At 34.3% G+C, this 21,737-nt stretch overlaps 1 protein-coding gene across 13 annotated transcripts in view; it reads right to left on the minus strand.

Moving 5' to 3' along the window:
- OXR1 (oxidation resistance 1) overlaps positions 1–21,737 on the minus strand; it is a 593,469-nt gene that overhangs the window by 62,486 nt on the left and 509,246 nt on the right. For all 13 annotated transcript variants that reach the window (XM_056823193.1, XM_056823192.1, XM_007488210.3 and 10 more), the window contains 2 exons: positions 10,351–10,497; positions 8,232–8,416 (listed from right to left, as the gene is read on the minus strand). In XM_056823193.1, the coding sequence (XP_056679171.1) occupies positions 8,232–8,416; positions 10,351–10,497 (332 nt within the window). The remainder of the gene's footprint in view (positions 1–8,231; positions 8,417–10,350; positions 10,498–21,737) is intronic.

The following is a 21,737-nucleotide window of genomic DNA, read 5'->3' on the forward strand; positions in this document are numbered from 1 at the left end:
AAAATCCTAGGGAACCAGCAAAGGCAGTAATTGAGACAATAGCTTCAGCCAATTCTACACTCCAGAATAAACCCACAATAATCAATAACATTTGCAAAACAAAATTTAAGATGCTATAATAAAAAGAGAAATCTAATTCAAAATGATTGCAGAACACACAAAATATTTGAGCATCAATCTTTAAAACTATACAAAATGCCTGTATAGATGAAAATACAAAACGCTCCTTAAAGAACTTTAAATAACTGAATGAATATCTAGTGCTCTCAACTGGCCAGTACCAATCTAATAAAAATGACAATACTACTCAATTAATTTCGTTTTAATGCTATACAAATTAAGTAATCAAAGGAATTCTTTACAGAACTTGATAAAAACAACCAAATCTTTTTGAGAAATCAAAAAACCTATAATACCTATGGAAATAATTTTTAGAAGGCAGAGATGAAGGAGACATAACACTTCCAGAAATCAAACATATTATAATTAAAACCATTTGATAATGGTTTAAAAATGGAACAGATAAGGAATAATTAGAAAGAATGAAATTCAATAAATCAGAAAACAAAATTTTTTAGAAAAAACTTCTTATTTGATAAAGTTATAAAAAGTACAAATATGGATGAAGAAAATTAAGATTAGAGAAGATCTTAGGACCATATATGCAATATATTCTAAATGTGCACGTGGCCTTAATATCACCAAGATAAAACAGAAAACTTTGATCATATGAAACTGAAAATGTTCTGTTCAAACAGAAATAATGCATCTAGGGTAAGATTAAATGGCTGAATCAGATATAAAAATTTGTATCAACGATCTCTGATAAGGTCTTGATATCTAAGACATAAAGAAAATTAATAGACAAAGCTTTTCTCCATTAGAGAAGCAATTTGAAGGCTGAGAACAAACAATTCTCAAAAGAATTGCAAACTCTTAATGATACACAAGAATGCTTCAAATCACTAATAACAGAAATGCAAATCAAAATAACCCTAAGGTTTCCCAGTACACCTTGCAAACATAGAAACACTAGCATTGACAGTGGAACTGTGAATCAATCAGTACAATTATTTTAGAAAGCAATTTGGAATTATGCAAATAAAGTTACTAAAATGTCCATACCCTTTGACCCAGAAATTCCACTACCAGATTTCTACATAAAACAGGACACTGATAACATTAAAGTCCTTTTACTAAACTATTTATAGTAACACTATTTGGTATATGAATACATGGAATATTACTTTTGTAAGAAGTGAGGATTATGATAGACAGGTATAGAAATAAAAAGATTTACATGATTTGACACAGACTAAAGTTGAGCCCCCAAAACACACACACACAATACCACAATTTAAGTGGAAATAACAACAGCATAACAATCAAAAGTAAATGTATCAACTTTACACAGAACAAAAAAAAATGATAAAAGACTTCCAACCCCACTCCTTTGATGACACGGGTAATCCATAGGTATGATACACTGCATATACTTTCAGACTATTTTGATACACTGATTGGTTTTACTAGAGGGTTGTTTTTATTTTTCCCAATCTTCCTCTTTTATTTTCTCTGATTTAAAGAAATATATTATTTGTTATCTAGTCCACCTCATTGTAAGGTATAGGACACTGAAAAAATTCTGGTGATATAAAAAACAAAATATATCAATTGCATTTTATTCGAAAAATGAAATTAAAGCAGAGTTGGTAAGTGATTGTAGGATACCCAAATAAGCAAAAGAATATGAACTTTATAAAAAAGTTAAGAAAGAACTCTGTAGTTCCATAAAATAATACAGTTGCACATAGTACCCTCAGAAGCCCTAATCCTAAGAAAGAGGAAGTATAAAAATGGGCATTCTTTTTTTTAAGGATTAAGAAACCATTTTTCCTGCATTTTGGTTTTGTTTTATTTTGTTGTTCTGGGGGTTACCAGGGAGGGAGAGTTACAAATTGTAATTTTCAACCCCTGAGATGATTTCTAGTTTGTATATTATATTTTATATATGTTATAAAAACAAAAATATATGTATATTCATTAATAAATGACTACATGCACATTGCTGATAAGAGAAAGAGTGGGGGGGTGTCATTCATTATTTTAGTCAATTTGAATCTTAGTGGTTTGCTTTTTAAAAAAATTTGTGTTTCTGGGAAAAAGATTGCATGAATCTTAGGAACTGAATTGAATATCAAAATGAATCACTGTTTACATTTAGAATGAGAGGACTTTGATTCAAAACACAGACCAGCTACTCTGTTTTTGTGTGAGACTAAGAAATCTATTTCAACTCAGCCTCAATTTCCTCAACTGTAAAAATGAGAACGTAGGACTAGATAATCCTAAGTCTCGTCTAGCTCTCTATCATTCTACATCCTTAGAGACCATAGAGAGTGCAATTACTTCATTTGACAGAGGAGAAAACAAATACAGAGAAATAATGTGATTTTTAGAAGTCTAGCAGCAATAAAGCTCATTTATGATTATTTACTGATACCGAGCATAATAGTTCTGTTAACTGTATAGTCAATATTTCTTTTCCCAGAGGTTCCATCAACTGAGTCTTGTAAACTCCAATCATATCATCCTTCCAACAACTATGCTAGGCTATTTTGAAGAAACCATACTTTACTAAGGGTTCCAGTCTCAAAGGATCCCATCCAAATCTTTTAGAATTGCCCACAAGCAGTTTATAAGGGAATGTGTCTGTTTCTAGTTAATAATGATAATTGCTATTATTATTATAACAACAATAATAGCATTTATGTGGTATCTACTAAGTACTTGGCAATGTGCTATGCCTTTTACAAATTTTACTTCAATTATCTTCACAATAACCCTGGTGTTATTTTTATCTCCAATTTACACTTGAAGAAGCTAAGGCAAAGGCCATTTTAAGACTTGCCTCAGATATAGAGTTAATAAGTGTCTGAGGCCAAATCTAAACTCAGGTCTTCTTGATTTTAGGCCCACCACTTTGTCCACTGAACCACCTAGCTGCTTTGAATACCATCACAATGGAAATAAACCCTAAGTGGGGAGAAAACAACTTGTACAATGAGATTTGTGCCAGTATCATCTTCTCTTAAATTTCTATATGTATTAGCAGAGAGAAATTATCTTGCAGCATCAATACCTGGATCTGAAAAGAGCATTCCCATAAAGGAGAACACGCACTATATACAGTTAAGAGAATTATGGTAAGATGGCTGAAATGGATTGTGTCAGTTCATCTCCCAATATCTCACAACATCAAGAAATGATACCAAATATGTTAAAACCATGACAACAAAAGAGTAAAAAGGGGATAGAAAGGAACTTATAACAAAAAGAGTAATAGAGAGAAGCTAGCAATATTTTTTAAATTAACAAATTATGAAAATGATTTTGCAAATAATTTTATAGGTTGAGAAATTTATAAGTGCAGTAATTGCTTTAGAATGTCGCAAAAATAATAATGCAGCTGTAAGAACTTCTGAAATTGTTCAGAAGATCAATTAAAAGAACAAAAAGGCGTAAGGATAGAAATTAAAACTATCAAAAGAGAATAAAAGACTCCCCCAAATGATGTTACCAAAACAGGTTTTTCAAAAATCGAAAACGCAAATTTGTAATGTAAAAGTATAAAGAACAAAGAACTGACTAAAATAATCTAAAGACAAGAAACTAGAAGAACCTATGAAAGCTTTACAAGTGAAAGCAAGTGACCCTGAAAATATAACATGTAGAGATAGTCTAAAAGATCTTTGTGTCTTCCAGAACAAAGTAAATTTAAAAATCTAAATTATTTACTTCATGAAATCATACATAAAAACTACCAAGAAGTAATAAAAAAAAAGAGAGCAAAGACCACAGAATTAATAAATCAACAGGATACTAAGAGAACAAAATATCTTAAATTTATAATGTTCAAAGTTCAGAACTTCAACATTAAACCACAAATATTACAGATGGCCATTAAAGTTCTCGCCACATCCTAAGGAAGAATATTTGGAATAGCTCTAAACAACTCAACTATGTGAAATGTGCGTGATTTAAAACAAAAGTTAACAATGAAAATTTATTATTAAAAAGAAATGAAGTGAAAAAAGAATTTGCCACACAAGCCTAATCGACCAATTAAATATGTGACATTCCCTACCCTCAAAGAACTTAAAATCTAATGGGAGAGAAAACATGCAAACAAGAATACACAAATAAGCCATATACAGGATATAGAAAATAATTAACAGAGAGAAGGCAATAGAATAATGAGAAGTTTAGAAAAAGATCAGATTATACTTGGGTCTTAAAGGAAGCCAGTAGGTAGAGTTGGAGGGAGATTATGGACAAGGGATAGCAAGAGAAAATGCCCAGAGCTGAGAAAGTGTCTCATTCTTGAACACTGAAGAAGCCAGTGTCACTGGATCAAAGAGTCCATGATGGAGAATAAAGTACATTTGATCCTGGAGGTGAAAAGGAGCCAATGGAGCTTGTTGAGTGGACTTTAGGAAAAGAAATTTAAAGCAGGCAGATGCACCAACAGGCCACTGAACAAGCCAGACATGAGGGGATGGGGGCCTATGCCAGTCCTAGCACTAGAAGAGAAGAGGGTGTTTATGAAAGATGTTACTTTAAAATGAGATCAATAGGCTGAAGGTGGGAGTCTGAGGGACTGGGTATGGTGCTGCCTTGCAGAGTAACAGAGAAGGTGGGGCAGAAAGAGAGTGTGCTTTGCTTAGACCTCTGGTTTAAGAAGTTACTGGACATATAGTTGAAGATATCGGAAAGGCAGCTGGAAATGTGAAGAGGTGAGCAAAGAGGCTGGGCCAGGAAGATTTCAGCATCAGCAGTAGTGGGTGAGTACGTAAATCTAAGGAGCAGGTGAGATGATCAAGGGAAGTGGCACAGAAGGGAGAAGAAAAGAGGGACTATGACTGAACCTTGTGGGACACCTGGGGTTGCAGGGTGTGATCTGGAGCAAGAGTCAAGTAAAGCAAGGAGTAGTCAGAGTTTGGAGGAGAAAAAGGAGAAAATGGCAATCTGGAAACCGAGAGAGCAGAGAGTGTTGTCAAGAAAGAGAGGGTGATCGAGGTCAAGGTCATGGGCAGCCTGAGAAAAGGTCATGAGACCTCCAGTTACCAGATCTCTGGTAACTGGAGAACAATAAGGCCAGACATCAAATTTTAAGGGGTTAAGAAGAGACTAGAGGAGACAAAATTGAGGTCCCTGATGTAGGCAGCCTTTTGGCATTTACCTACAAAGGGCAGAAGAGATATAGTCTGATAACTGGTGAAATAGAAGGACAAAGATAGGGTTTTTTCAGAATAGGAGAGCATGAGCATATTTGTAGACTGTAGAAAATGAGCCAGTAGACAGGGATTCTTTTTAAAAAGGGACAAAGAGGGGAAGACAGGAACAATCTGTTGGAGGAGATGGATGGAATGGGATTGCTGGAACCAAAAAGAGGTTTAGCCTTGGTGAAGGGGAAGGTCATTTTATCATATAAGACAGGAAAGGAGGAAATAGTGGCAAAAGGCATCTGAGTGAGAGGAGATAAGAAGGAGCTAGTGATGAATGGCCTCAATTTTTTTCTGTCAGATATGAGGCAAGGGTCTCAGTTGAGACAGGGGAAGGGAAGATCCATTGGAGGCTTAAGAAGAGATGAAAAGGTTTGGAGGAGTTACAGTACAAAGGAAGATATCAGTGAGTTGCTAAGGGAGGTTAGCAATCATCTAACAGCAGTGAGGGCCCAGCTGAGGCTGGGTACCATACATCTGTAGTGGACCCAGTCAGAATAGTTGCCTAATTTTCAACAAAATTATTTTTCTATTTAGCAGCACGTTTAAGAGTGAAGGCAGCAACTGTTGGAAGAGATCCAAGGCTGAGGCTTAGCAATGTCTAATGGGTGATATAAGGTAGGGATACAATTAACTCATCAAAGAGTCAAGAAAGGAAAAAAGAGGACAATGGGGAGATGGCCTAAGATTTGGGAGGTGATGGGATTAGAAGTCACAATGCAGATGATAAAGAGTAGGGTTTGTAAGGAAAGACAGAGGGTGAGGTGAAAAGCTAGTAGTCACAATGGTCTGATCAGGGGCTTTCAGAATTCTGGAATATAGAGGTGGTTCTTTTATGGATGACAGCAAAATCAAAGATACAGATACATCTTTGTTTATGTCAGAAATGGAGTGGAAGAATAATTTATTATGGAGGAACCTAAGAAGGAGGAAGAACAAATTAGGCCTACTGAGGAAAAGCAGGCTTAAAGAAACGCTTATAAGCTTGCCTGAGATTTCTTTCACAAGGCCAGAATCCAAAATAGCAGCTCAAAAAGTACTGTCTAAATGATATATGTATAACCCAGTGGAATTGCTTGTCAGCTCCAGGAGGGAGAAGGAAAGAGGGGGAGGGGAAATCGTGAATCACATAACCATGGAAAAACATTCCAAATTTTTAAAAAAGTATTGTCTAGCTATATCCAAAATATAGATGTCTCTTGGAAAGCTTCCTTCATAATCATCCTTGTGTTGTTCATTATTTTGATGACAAAAGAAACTTCTGTAATGTTATGACCAAATGACCTAGAGTTTCTTTTTCCCTGAATCCTGTAAACCTTTAAGTTATTGTAAATATTCCTTAATAGTTTGGGTTTTGTAGAATAACTTTAGAAATGTTTTAGGTAAAGCTTTTTCATAAACAGTATTGTGTGGGAAAGTCATGCCTCTTAAATGATGTGATGCTTAAGAGTTTATGATTGGTCAATGATATGGCAATGTTTCTTTTAGTTGCTAGAGAAAACTTTTCTATATATATTGGAATGGATTCTCAATAAAACTTGAACTTGTGATCAATCCCTTATTTTGCTTGGGCCCTATCAATCAATCACTGGAGCTCCTGCCTGTCCATCTATGTGTGTGTCTTTCACTCTTGCTTACTCAAGCCAGTTTCTCAAGAAGTTTGAAATGCTATCTTTCTTGTAGGCCCTTCACTGCCAGGTCCTATCAACATGACAGGTAAACAGATTGAGGAACTGAGTGGCTAGAGAGTTCAGGTAGTCAACTGAAAAGGTTACACCTGAATGCAAGATTCTAAACTATATATGTAGTTAGTTGGCAACAGGGACAAAGTCATTGAGTAAAGGAAATTATCTAAGAGGTTTCTATTATGATTTTTTTGTGTAAACTGTATCAAAATTGAGAAAATATTCAGAATTTCAGAAAATATTCAGAATTTTGATGACAGCAATTTAAACTTTTATTGTCAATCTCCAAAGCATTTATATCCTTAAAGGGAAGTATGTTAATCCAAATACGCAGAATGTTTAGAGATGAAACTTTTGAACAAGTATATACTGCCTTGACAGTAGCTGTATGTTTCCTTCAACTTTTCAAGTGGCCACACAACCCTTTATTATTTTTTTTAAAGATAAAAACACTGCTGAGTGTGGACGTAGTGAATAATTTTAAGCCCAAAACGAGATTCTAAGAATCCAGGCATTTTAATTGGGGGAAGGGAGAAATAATTATTTGGTTTGGTTATTTTCAGATTTTGTTCTATTTTGGTGTGTCTATTTGCAAGTCAACCTTATTACCACTTTGAATATTAATTAGTAATGCCACTACTAGTTCTAGACCTAGGCACTGTACCTGGTTACAAAGAAATCTAGTTTCCTGAGCTTTCTACAAAGCCAAGCAGTACTGAAATTTGACAGTTTTTTTTTTCTCTACTCCTTTCATTTTGCCTAATTTTGAACCCTCCTTTTTAATTCTTCAGATCTTTCATTTTCCTTTGTGATCTTCCTTTTTCCTTTCCTTTCTGGATTACATTTTTTCTCATTCTCCTAATTTCTCCATCATCTTAATCAAACATATAACTTTCATATTCTTACCCTGTTTTATATTCACACCATGATATATTCTACTAGCATACACAGAGAAATATTCATCCTGGGTCTAACCAAATATCTTTTAATATCTTGGAAGTATGTGACAGAAAAAAAGACAGAGGAACCACTGTATTAGATGTCTTCTCAGGCAATTTTCAGTATTTCATTTATGATTATATATGCAAAGAGTAATTAAAAGTAACCCATCTAGAGAGTTTTATGAATATTCTCACAAATATACAAAAAAATTAAGAACTAAATGAAAATAAAATGCAAAGAACAATTTAAAAGTAATTAAAATAATTGGATTATTTCTCAGGATGAAATAAACTACAAAGATATGAAATATTAATCTTACATGGGCAAGAATTCCTGTATTTTGGCATCCAAAATTTCTCTGTACAGTGCAGCTGACATCACCTCTTCCATTGGACACATGATGCCATACTCTTCACAGCCACACTCTTGGACCAATATGTCAGTTTTGTGTGGATCAAACATTATATTATTTGGTGTCACAAGCAACACACCACTGACTGTACCCTTCGGGGGAAAAAAAAAGTTTAAACTTTCAAATATAACCCTAGAAATTATTTTTATCCTTATCTTAAATTACTACAGAACATATAGGAGATATGTTTCTTAATAAAGTGCTCATTATTGTTAAAAAGAAGTCTAATTTTTAAAAAATATTTTCTATGGGAATAAAAGAAAGTAAAAAACTATTTCTTTTACATTAAAAAATAAGCATAGGAAATCAAAAGTATTTTTAAAAATACTTTTGATACTTGTGATACCTTACTTGTGAAACCTTAAAATAAGATGATTTGGGGAAAAAATAATGAACTATATTTAATACCACTAAGGCCAGTAATGATGTCTTACACTTTTTTGAAATCCTCACAGTGTCAAAACAGAATGCTTTACATATAAGGAACATACAAAATATGTTGTGACTGATTTGAGTTGTGGATGAAAAACACGTTATGGTATTCTCAAATAATTTTATTACTGCTACATCAGAAACCAGCTAAGTCTACATAGGCAAAATCACTTTACCTCCCTATATTATTATGCAGGTACATTTTCTAAGAAGTCAAGATACCAAGCTTTCATAGATATTCTGATATCTTAGAAGAGATTACAGATTGTAGGTTTCTAGACTCAGGATCTAAGATATTGGTGTCCTGTCCTTCATCAATATTTTTTTTTCTTTTAAACAAGTGACAAAGGATACTTATTCTGGTGGTCCATGCCATGAATGACAAAATATCACTAATTTTCCATTGGGTTAACTTTAGTGAAACAATTTAACTTGAAAATTAATAAACACATTTAAAAGTGACAAACTCTTTAAAAGAAAACAAATTTAAAATACTACTCACTGTTTTTGCATTAATCTTTAACTTCATGATTTCTAATCCTTTCATTTACTTTGGTAACATCGCAAAATACAAACTGTAAGCAGCTCTTTTAACTCCCTTACTTTGTTACCAAAATATATCAGATCTCCTCTTCATCTGGTTTAACATTTTGAATATAGATTTCAAGGAGGAGATAAATCAAATTTGGAGAGGAAATAAGCATTTTAAAAAATGGTTTTGTATTCTGAAGAGAAACAATGATATTTTGCATTTTCAAATTAATCATTTAAAATCTTTCCTAAATCGCTATCCATGGTTTCCTCCTAGAGGAGAATCCAAAACAGTAAATTGTAATTCATTTATATTTGGTCTTTAGAATATGAATTGCTTCTTTTTTCTCTATTCTCTGTATATAATTCCACTCTGACTTTTAGACCAAATAGGTCTTATAATTCAAATTGCAGTCCACCTGAATGGATAATAATATGTAAATACATAAATCACAGGACTATTTTTCTATGATAAATGCCAAAATTTGGCTATGTTCTTATAGTACATCCCAAATGAAGTCATTCTGGGTAGCTAGTGAAAGGAAAAATTACAAAGATAATTTTACAAAATAGATACTTTCTGGGCAATTAACTTTTTTTTTCAGTTTTTAGTTTTCTCTTCATTAACATGTATGGGCCAAAAAATGAATTTATGTAGTTTGAGTTACATAAAAAAGAACCATTAGTGCTAGACTACCTTCAGTATTATTACTTAGTAATATTCACTTTACATAGTTATAACTAATTAATACTTTTTCATAAGCTCACTATGTACTATATGTAATCTTTGTATTGAAATATGTTTATCATACTAGTATATGTCCACATTCTCTCCATTCAATCATAAGCAAATGGTAGAAAAGGACATGCTTATATAAGCTACTACTCAAAAGCATCTCAGTCTTTGAGTACAACATGCTAATATAGATAATAAAGAATAACTCAAAGCTATAAGCTACTTACTACTCAATGAATGTACCAACATTGTCTTAGTAGTAAGTTACAATGTGGTAAAACAGAAATATTCAATAAAATTCCTTATCAGAATTTAAATATTTAATACCTTGCCATGGGTAATGTACTTGCAATTGATTTTAAGAAATTTTTCAGTAAATGCTTCTTCTTCCTCAGAAGTTGAAGATACAATTCTTGCTGGGTGAGTATCAGTACAAACAGCAGGGGAAGTTGCCTCGTTCTGCTGGACACTATCCTATGAAAGAGAGTAAAAAAAAAAAACACCAGAGACCACAAAATAAAAATATGCACAATACTTGATCAAAGTAAGTTTCATCAAATAGATTAATACTAATAACAGTTAGTACTTAAGAAGAATTTTAAGGTTTGCAAAGCATTTTATAAATATTATCTCACTTAATCCTTTCAACAACTCTAGGTGGTAAATCCTATTATTATCCACTTTTTATAATCCAGAAACAGAGGTTATGACTTTCTCAGAGCCAGGACCTGAACTCTGGTTTTCTTGACTCCAGGTCAAGCATTCTATCTACTGTACTACCTATCTATCTATATATTTTGTTGAGATAACTATAAAGATATTCAGGGTAGAAGTAGAAATGCAAGCAAGTAGTTTAGCTAAAAAAGACCTCACATTTACTGGTTCTCAGGCTCAGTGAATTTTTAAAATTTAAATGTTTTGTTATTTTGGGGGGATTGGTGTTCAGATCTATGACTTTATTTGTGTAGAGAACTTCTGGGGAGAAACTCCCTCTCCATGCAGGCACATCTACAACTTCTTTGAAATTTATTAATGCTAGAGAATTGCCTGGGGATACCAAGAGGTTGATCTTCCTAATGGTGAGGCCACTTTCTATCCATTACAGCACCCTGCTTCTTTGGTGTGTCTGCATTCAAAAGGGCTGATACGGCAACAATGTGATTGTCAGAGCTCTCATATAACCACATATAACCATATTTTAGAAGGGACACTAATAAATTAAAGAATGTCCTGAGAGTAACCAAATTAGTAAAAGTTCATTCTATATAAGGAGTTGTTTAAGGAACTATAACTAGTTAACCCAAGGAATATAAGACATAATGGCTATCTTCTTTATGTACCTGAAGGAATTCCACATGCAAAAACAAAAACAAAAAAAAAATAACTTGCTCTTATTATTTCAAGGGGTAAAATTAGTTGCAGTCAGTAGCAATCACAAATTAAGAACTTTCTAATAAATAACTATATATGCACCTCCTTTGGAGGTGGTGAAGTGGATTTTGTTTATCCAGACATCTTCAAAGAAAGACTAGTAACCATTTGTCAGGGATCCTGTAGAATCTTTTTCAGCTATGGTCTTGAATAAACAGAGATTTTTTCCAACTATCAAAATCTACAATTGTTATTTAATGAATTTTTTTTTCAGCAACAGCAATGCATGAAAACTATTTACTATGATACAGAGTTGTGACAGGGTAGTCCCACTGAATATAATTACATTAATAAAATGTAGTTTTAAATAAAATAAACAAATTTAAATAAAACTTTGTAAAAGTCAAATATTATTCTTATTAGTACTTTTTGAAACTGAAATATGGTAATAAATATATTCTTAGCAGAAGTATCATTGAGTATCAAAAGGTCAAACCAACTAAAGAGTTCAAGACAAGAAGTTAAGACCCAAGTTCAAATCAAACTTCTGACACTCATTAGCAATATGACTCTGGACAAGTCATTTTAATCTCTATTTGCCTTAGTTCTCTCAATTGTAAAATGGGGATAACAGCAACTACTCCATAGTGTTTTTGTGTGGATCAAACAAGATATTTATTTTAAAAATTTAGCACATTGTCTGGTATGTAGTAGGCACCATAGAAATGCTTATCCTTCCCCTTTCCTATACCATCAGATTTTTTCCCAGATAGACTACATTGATTTTATTGTACTGGTAATGTTTTTATACCCAGAACGTCACAGTCTCATTCTCGCTGAGTTTTGAGGTTCTTGATATCTCCATCAACTGAGGAATAGCTAAACAAGTGGCATATGATTGTGATGGAATAGCACTGTTACCACATTGTAAAAAATTATGAGCCAGTTAAAATTTTAAATCATGGAAATACCTACACGAAACTATGAGAACATCATATACAGCAACAAATATTGTTTGAAGAGAAAGTACTGATAGAAATAAGCAAAACATAGTTTTACATATACATATATCGTTTGGTCAAATGATGCCTTCTCTAATGGGCGGAAAGAAAGGAAGGAGCTACTTTGATTTTTTGATAGAGCAAATAAATGTAAGTTTTTTTAAAAAGTGACGGTTATGATGTAATAACGGTAAAGTTTTAATTTGTTATCATTGTTGTTCATTGTGTAATGATGTTGAAAATGTTTTCCATTGTTCATGTTTTGCTTTTGGGAATTCTCCAGAGGGCAGCAAGATAAATATGCTTTCTTATTCCTTCTGTTCTTATCCTTCAGAGCAAGGTAATTGCTACATAAGAGTTCTACTTCTTATAAACTCATGATAAGTCGAAATTTTCAAGAAGGCTCTACAGAAGCAGATAAAAATAAGGAAAGAAGGCATAAATAATAATGACCTGAAAAAAGAAAACTTACCTTTTATTGTATTACATATTTAAAATAGTGATTTTTTTAAAAAAATAGATGTTCTTAAATCTGGTTAATTTATGTGAACAAATATTCTAATGAAATATGAATGATCTAATTTTTTAAAGTACCAATATTTAAATTTTACAAAGTTTTATTAAAATTTCATGTATTTTATTTAAAAGTATGTTTTACTTATAGAATTAAATGCAAAAGTTTGTTTTGAAATTGTGTTCTAAATATTATTAAAATGTATTCTTCAGTATAGGAAGCAAAACACATGGCTAAAAAGCATGTGTAGAAAACCCAAATTTCATTTAAGTTTTCCTTACTAATAATCCAGTGACAAACTACTACCAATCCAATGGAAAACAGTGGCATGCAGGAAACCCTGGATTCTTGAAGGTTATACCCGTAAAAGTAGAATAAGCCAGATTGTACAAAGCTAAAAAAAAAAAATCTAGGACTGAACTAGCAAGTTCTTGGTGCCTCACTGCAAGCATGTTGGCCACTTCTCAAAGACTTTTTTCTTTGCTCATTCCTCTCGAGGCTACACCCTGGGCTTCCCACTACCATACTGAAGAGTTCATTATTTAAACATTAGAATTTACACAATGGAAGTACCTTCCAACTAACAGCCTACTTCTCTTTGATGAATGGCTCCTCCCAGAAATGCCTATTTAAGGAGGCTACTCAGGCCAGTTATGTCTTATTCTTCTCCTGTCCAGACTGACATTCCCCTCTTTAAATCCAGCTCTTTCCTCTTGTAATAATTTCCTATTAATCTTATATATAGCTTGTTTTGTATATATTTGCTTGCATGTTGGGTCCCCATTAGATTATAAGTTCCTTAAGGGCAGGAACTGTGCTTTCCCTCTTTCCATGTGGCCAGCTAAGCCTTAACACAATAGTGCCTGGCACAAAATATGCACTTAGTAAATGTTTATTGATTGACTGATTGACCCTACCCCTATGCCAAATACCTTCCCTCTACGCTTTTCAACTTCCTTGTATGTATTGTTTTCTCCTGTTAAAATGCTTCTGGAGGGCAGGGATTGCCTTTTTTTCTACTTGTATTTTGTATTCTCAAAACTCAGCATACTGTTTGGCTCTCAGTAAGTCCTTAATAAATGCATGCTGACTGATGGACTGGCCATTGCACTGCCTAGAAAAGATCAAAGTTTACAGACCCTTTGTCCTATCTTATGTAGTCCTATTTTGCTTCTGATGGGATGGTAGTAGAGTAGCAGATGGTGCTAATGATCTTGGATAATTTTTAGACTGTACATTTAATTCAGCAATTGTAACTCCAAATATGAATTCTTGGCCCAAAAATTCACAAGCTGACATACTAGTAGAAAGATTCTCAAAGCACAGGAAATCCAGGGGGCATTCGAGGTCGAAACTATTTTCGTAATTATACGAAGGTGTTCAAATATGGCAAATATCCCCAGATATAAACCACCAAGAAGATTCTTTGGAGCGGATTCTCATTAGATTTCATCATGGTGGCAGCATGCAAATTGATGATGGTGGCATGGCATTTTCCTGTACGTGGTCACGAGTCTGTTGTTCACTCCTTTGGGGAGACAACAAGCTTCCTGGGGCTCCTTATCACAGTGGCCACCCCAGAATAATGTGTATTCTGCCCCAATTTCAGTAAGCTGGCCTTCATTGATAGCCTTTGCCAAGTTCTCTCACAGTAAGAGCTGTTCAGGCCTACTGGATTTTGTGTTGTTTATAAATTTTGCATATTCCATGTACTAATGATGACTGAAATCATCTTCATAAGTGTATGTACTTTTTTTTATGTTTTGACTGCAAAGTAGGATCTCTACCTGCTGGGGGAAGTCAGGGTGAGGTAAAGCAGACAATTTTTAGGGTACCTTATTTTAGCCCCTTCCTTATGCCAGGTGAGCAATGTGGTCCTTAAAAAGGCTGCTCAGACATCCAAGTGGTGTGCTCTAGGTTCTACATGCAGAGTTGTGACTATACCTCCCAATGCATCCACACTGGCTGTTTTATCACTTGCGTACTATCACAGAACTTTGAGGTAGGATTTTAAACTTTGAGGTAGGATTTCAAAATGGCAATCAAGAAATTATTATTTTTTACCCTAGAAGCAAGAGTGAATATGCAAGCTTCATGAAAAGGGGAGGGAAAAAACACAATCAAATCTATGCTTCAGGAATATCAATTTGGCAGCTGTGTGAAGGCTAGCTTAGAGAGGAAAAAAACTGGAAGCAGGAAGATTACTAAGTAGGCTGTTACAGTAGTCCATGAGAGAGGTAATGAGGGTCTGAAGCAAAGTGCTTGTGATAGCAAGACAAGGAGACAGATACAAGAGATGCTATGAAGGCTGAATCAACAAGATTTAGCAACTAGTCAGATTAGGATGAGGGGTGAATGAGAGTACAGACTTGAGAATGGCTTCCTCCTGTTGACATTGAAATATAAGGAAGACTGAGCTCCTGAGTGCTGGGGAAGGGGTACCCTATTCCTGTTAGTCCACAAAGCATTCCAGGCAAGCTTGTGTCTCAGAGGGAACAATCTCTCACTTTTATCTTACTTTCTTTGGCACAGATCCTCATGAGATATCAACAGACATCCTGAATCTTCCTCTTCCCATGTACCTAACTGAGCAATAGCTACCAGAACAGCTAAGTGACAGAGGACACAACTTTAATAAGGGAGTGGAGATCTCTTAGCATTTATTGGGCTGGACTCAGTGAAAACCAAATGTATGATCTTCTAATCAGCAGAAATTTAAAATGTCCCAACCAGGTCTAATAATTCTGTGACTCTTTAGTGTTTAGCATTTCTTTTCTGTTTGGGAATAATACCCCCCACCTCACCCCCCCAAAAAAAAACTGTTCCATGCTGGGGGGGGGGGAGGGGGAAGGGCTAAGAATCACTCCTAGGTTGTAAACCTAGGTATCAAAAGTCTGGTAGTGCCCTAAATGGGGGGGGGGGGGGGGGGGGAGAAGAAGTTGGGAAAATGGTGAGTTTCCATGCAAAAATAATGAGCTGTTTTGAAAATCCTGAGTTTGAAATGCTTTTAGGATATCCAAGTAGAGGCATTCATCAGGCAGCTGAAGAAAGATTAAAACTCAGGGAAGATGAGGAATGGGTATATAGATTTCAGTGATTTGCCTTGAGAGATGTATTCCTTCTCTATACAAGAGATCATCAATCCTAACCCACCTGGTCTTTATAGATTATAATAAGTAAATAACATAAGAATAAATTACTTTCATATTCTCCATTAAGTTTCAGATAAATGATTTATATATCACTTTAAAGACTTTTAACACTTTACACATTATCTCACTTAAATTAGTACAAATATTGAAATTCTTATTTTACAAATAAGGAAACTGAGGCTCAGAAAAATAAAATGACTTTTGTGGTCATAAAATTAGTTGAGTTTCAGAGAAAAGATTTTGTTACCAGTCCACCATAAACTCAATTTCTGGCCAATGATATGATGGGAAAATTGGGATAGTGAATGTAGTTCTTGGGTAATTTGGTTTGGGTCAATCCACTTAAAGGGTATCTTTTTCTGCCTCAATTTATTGTCTTCCTCATATTTCTGGTGACCCAAGAGACTGTTGGGAAAAATGCTAAATGCTAGATGAATTAACTTGAAAATATGAATAGTTAAGGTATTAGGATTTGAAGGTTTAAAAAATGATATGTTAAACTGAAAATTTTCAATGAAATAGTTTTACAGTTAAAAAAATTATAGAAATTCTGAGAAACATGGTAAGATTTGCATATAGTGTAAAAATAAGAGCCAAAGAATATAACATAAACTAGCATTAAGTGTAAAGATTAAATTAACTCTCCCCTGTCTATTTTAAAATTTAATCACCAGAACAGTATACAGCTCACTTACACTTCAGTGGGGGGAGGTCTGTGACCCACAGGTGCAAAAATGGGTGACAAATTAGAATTGACTGACTGCTCCCTAGGCAGTCCTAAGCAAAGCTTTAGCTGTAATTGGTACACATAAAATGGAAAGAAATCACAGGAAGTGTTGAAAAGAAATGGTCTTTAAAAATGCCAAGAACTTTCTGTGAGGGGAACTTTTCAGTCTTTTGTCTTCGACTTGACTTTGGAGGAGCTTTGACTGAGGATCTTGAACTGCTCCTACTTTCCTTAACGAGAGGTGAGTGAAAAAAGGCTGCCTCCTTTCCTGGATTTTCTGAAGGGACTAGCCTCAGCAGAGACCTACCCTATTAAGAGAGGCTTCCTGCACCCACAGGTCCTCGGCTCAAGACTGAGACCCCTCTCGCCAAGGGCTAATTAGTCCTACCTGGGTTGAGCCAGGGGCCGCAGCAAAATACTCAGTGTGTAGGCTAGATATCTTACCCTATCCTCTCTCTGATTTTCTTACTTTCATTCTTTCCATATTTTATGAATAAATCTCTTAGGAATTTGACTAAATTCTTGGCAACCCTACTCCTAAATAATCCAGTCTAACCTTTTATATTAATCCCTTACATTTCTACCCCTTACATAAGGTAATTACTAAAAGAATTTTAACTCTGAGCAAAAAAAAAAAAGGTTGAAAGTCCCAGAGAATAGATAATGAAATATGCTTTCTTCCTTAAAACAGAGGCAAGGAAATAGTTGGACAAAAGTTTGTATCCACTGTCAGATTCAGTCATTTTAACATATATCTTGGCTTAATTGTTTTTCATCAACAAAAGCATTCAACTGGGAAAGTATAAGTAAATTTTATTTCTTTCCCCAAAAATTACAACTACAGAAGGCATCGATGATACTTATTTTGGAAAAAAAATTGTCAATATTATATTCCCTAGTGTTACATATACAAATGACACACAATTACTTGAGACATTCCTAAGAAAGTTTGAGAGAGAATAATTGGGAGAAATGAATTAATCATTTCTACAATGTCAATCAAGCCATGTAGAATAAGTGTAGGGTAAGTACAATTTAAGAATTTAAATCAGAAAGCATTTAAATTCCTAGTGTGTTTATATATTCTTCTGTTAGGTATATAGTGTCTGGTACTGGATGCTTGTTAAGAATTATAAAGAATACAATTAAAATTTTAAGATAACTATTCTTAAGAAACTTGCACTACTGCTAGGGAGCTTTGTACATGTTGTTCATCCATATCTATAAAATTTACATTTCTACTTACCCTGAGTTTATGCAAATTAAAATCCACAGAATAGCACAATAACTAAAGGGAAAAGATGATTGAAGATAAGGATATCCCAAAATATTAGAAGACATACAGGTACTCCCTTCACTCAATTTTCCTCTCTGCTATTCTACTTTTTATCACGTAATATATTATAAAGTTGGAAAGAACTCTAGTCTAAAAAGAAAGGGAACAATTCTTGACAAAAATTACAAAATCATAAGAGTTGAAAGGTGTCTTGAAAAAAAAATCATAAAACATTTCAATATAAACAGAATAAAGCTAAATGAAGTTCAGAAGGGAACATAGACATGTACCAATGATACAAGTAAAACCATGAGAAATTTATTATTAAAATTTAATTTAATTAGAAAATTTGAAAACAAGTTGTACATCATAGAGATTTATGGTTTCATACATGTAATCTTCCTATTCTTTCTTGGATACTGAAATAGTTATTTGTTGTTATTTGTAAAGTTCATAATTTTAAAATTAAAACTTGGGAGTAAAAGTATCTAGACCTGATTCGGTCAATGAAAACTGGAAGTCATATTCTCACTCATTGTTCATTGAATTTCTTTCCTTATCTGTAAAACGGGAACATACCTTTCTAAATTACATCCCAGTATTGTATAAATTTCATGAGATTATAATGAACAAGAGTTATATAAGGTGATATATAAATGTGAAGCAATGTTTTTTCCAGGATTTCTAGGCTCATTGATATAGACAAAACAAGTTACGACCAATTCATACCTCCCTGTTCTATTCAGTTTTTTTCTATGTTCTACCATTAATTCACTGTAAAGTGACCACCTTCACACTTTCCTTAAATTGTTCTAATATTCCTCTGATCTTTACCACTATTATTCACCTTCTCTTCACCATCTCATGATGCATATCGCTGAAATACTTCAAAAGACTGAACCAACTGAATCCATCACAAATTCATGTTACAGTTTTAGGAGGGCCCTCATTGCTGCAAATCAATAATTTACCCTTCACTAATTGACTCTCTAATGTACTCCCCACAGGAGCATTAATTAAACTTCTCTTTTCTCTATAATCCTCTCACGTATCTCCCCTTTCGTCAAACCCTCCCTCCTTTAATTTTCCAAGAAAAACAAGAGACCATTCTGGGCTAAGATGGCAGCAGAGTAGGAGCAAGAGTCTTCTCCTTACCACCAAGTGATATAAAGCGCCACAAAAGGACAAAAATCAAAATCAGATGAGTGAAAGGGGCTCAAATATAGGGCACAGTCTTGAAGGCAGGTACAAGTCTGGGCATTTCCATTCTATAAAGGGATTAAATTACTCCTATTGAAGTGCGAGCTGATCACCCCTCCCCATAGTGTAAGAGTCAGAGCAATCTCTAGGTTCTCCAGGATTGGCTAAGGACACCATAGGCTTACCCCTGAGGGCAGTGAGACTTGGGATCCCAGAAGGCTGAGGAATGTGGAGCTTGGGATCAAAGATAGGACAGTGAGGGGCTGCCCACAGTGGACACAGGAGAAACTGAAACAGAGCCTCAGGGCAAAAACCACTCTGTAGCTCAAAACACAGAGACCTGCCTACTCTCCTCACTCAGACTGGACAAACAAGCAAACACATCCAAACTTTCAAAAAAAAAAAAAAATATATATATATATATATATAAATTGGTCACAAACTGTTGAGGAACTCAAATTTTGAACTCAAGAAAGAAAGATAGAAGAAACATGGCAAGAAAGGTGGGAAACAGTTCAAAAAGAAAATAACAGTTTTAAAGACATTGGACTCTCCCACTTGGAAAAAGGAGCCCAGAAATCACATGAAATGATAAGCAAATTGGAAACAAGAATTGACCTGCTGGAAGCCAAGAAAAGCAGGATAGATCAAACCCAAAAGGACAATCAAAAGATCATGGCTGAAAATCAGTCTTTTAAAACTGGAATTGGGCAAGTATAAGATAATGATCTTACAAGACAGCAAGAATTAAAACAAAGTATAAAGAATGACAAACTAAAAGGATACTTGAAATATCTCACTGAGAAAATAAGGGACTTGGAAAACAGATCCAGGAGACAATTTGAAAATTATAGGTATAACTGAAAATCTAGGAAAAAAAAACAAAAAACACAGAAATCTTGACATCATACTACAAGAAATTATCCAAGAAAATTGCCCTGATATTCTTGAACAAGAGGGCAAAATAGATGAATTAGTCCATAGATCACCCTCTACATTAAATCCTCAAAAGACAACCCCCCCAGAATGTAGTTGCCAAATTCAAGAGCTTCCAAACTAAGGAGAAAATACTGCAAGAAGCCAGAAAGAGACAATTCAGATATCAAGGAGCACCAATCAGGATTTCACAGGATCTGGCAGACTCCACACTAATGGACCACATGGCCTGGAATATGATAATCAGAAAGGCAAGAGAATTGGGTCTACTACGAAGGATCACCTATCCATCAAAACTAACTATATACTTCTGGGGGAAGATTTCCAAGTATTTGTAAAGAAACGACCAGAACTAAATGGAAAATTTGATTTCTAAATACAAAATTCAAGAGAAACATGAAAAGGTAAACAAGAAAAAGGGGGAAAAAATTTTAAGGGCTTCAGCAAGGACAATTTGTTTATATTCCTATACAGAAAAATGATATTTGTAACTCAAAAACTATATTACTATCATAGTAGACGAGTTATTCATAAGTAGAGATTGGGGTTCTAAATGGTTTAAGATGATATGCAAAAAGGGGGTGGACACAAGATGGCACCAAGAGAAAGTAGAAGGAATAAGAAAAATAGGAAAAATTATAACACATAAAAAGGTGCATGGGAGAGGGAGAGGAAGAATACTATTATAAGAAGTAAAGGAAAAGAGTGCTAAAAGGTAATATTTAAGTCTTACTCTCAGTGGAATCAATTCTGAGAGGGAAGAGCATCTAGATCCATTGGGATATCGAGTTCTATCTTACCCTACAGGGAAGTTGTGAGGGGAAAATCATGGAGGGAAGTGGGGAGGGGAGTACCAAAAGGAAGGGAAAGAGAGGAGGGAGGTAATTTAATAGACCTTAAAGAAAAATAAGAGAGGAAGGAATAACAAGGGAGAGGGTGGGAAAGGAAGTAAAATAAGGGTGGGGATTAGGGGGACTAATTAAAAGCAAAACACTGGTATAGAAGGAAATAGTGAAAGAAGAAAGGGCAGGATTAGGAAAGAAAATAAAAATGATGAGGAATATACAGGTGGTGATCATATCTCTGAATGTGAATGGGATAAGCTCAAACATAAAACAGAAGCAAATAGCAGAGTAGATTAGAAACCAAAATCCTACCATATGTTGTCTACAAGAAACACACATGCAGGAAGTAGACACACACACAGGGTAAAAGTAAGAGGAAGGAGCAAAATCTATTGGGCATCAACTGAGAAAAAGAAGGCAGGAATTGGAGTCATGATGTCTGACAAAGTCAAAGTAAACATATATATGATTAAAAGAGATAGGGAACGTAATTAAATCCTGATAAAGGGCAATATAGACAATGAGGAAATAGCAGTACTCAACAAGTATGCACCAAATGGTATAGTACCCAAATTTCTAAAGGAGAAACTAGTGGAGCTTAAGGAGGAAATAGATAGTAAAACTATACTAGTGGAGACCTGAACCTTCCTTTATCAGATCTAGAAAAATCAAACCAAAACAGAAATAAGAAA

The sequence above is a fragment of the Monodelphis domestica genome, chromosome 3 (assembly GCF_027887165.1).
Source record: "Monodelphis domestica isolate mMonDom1 chromosome 3, mMonDom1.pri, whole genome shotgun sequence".
Taxonomy (NCBI): Eukaryota; Metazoa; Chordata; class Mammalia; order Didelphimorphia; family Didelphidae; genus Monodelphis; species Monodelphis domestica.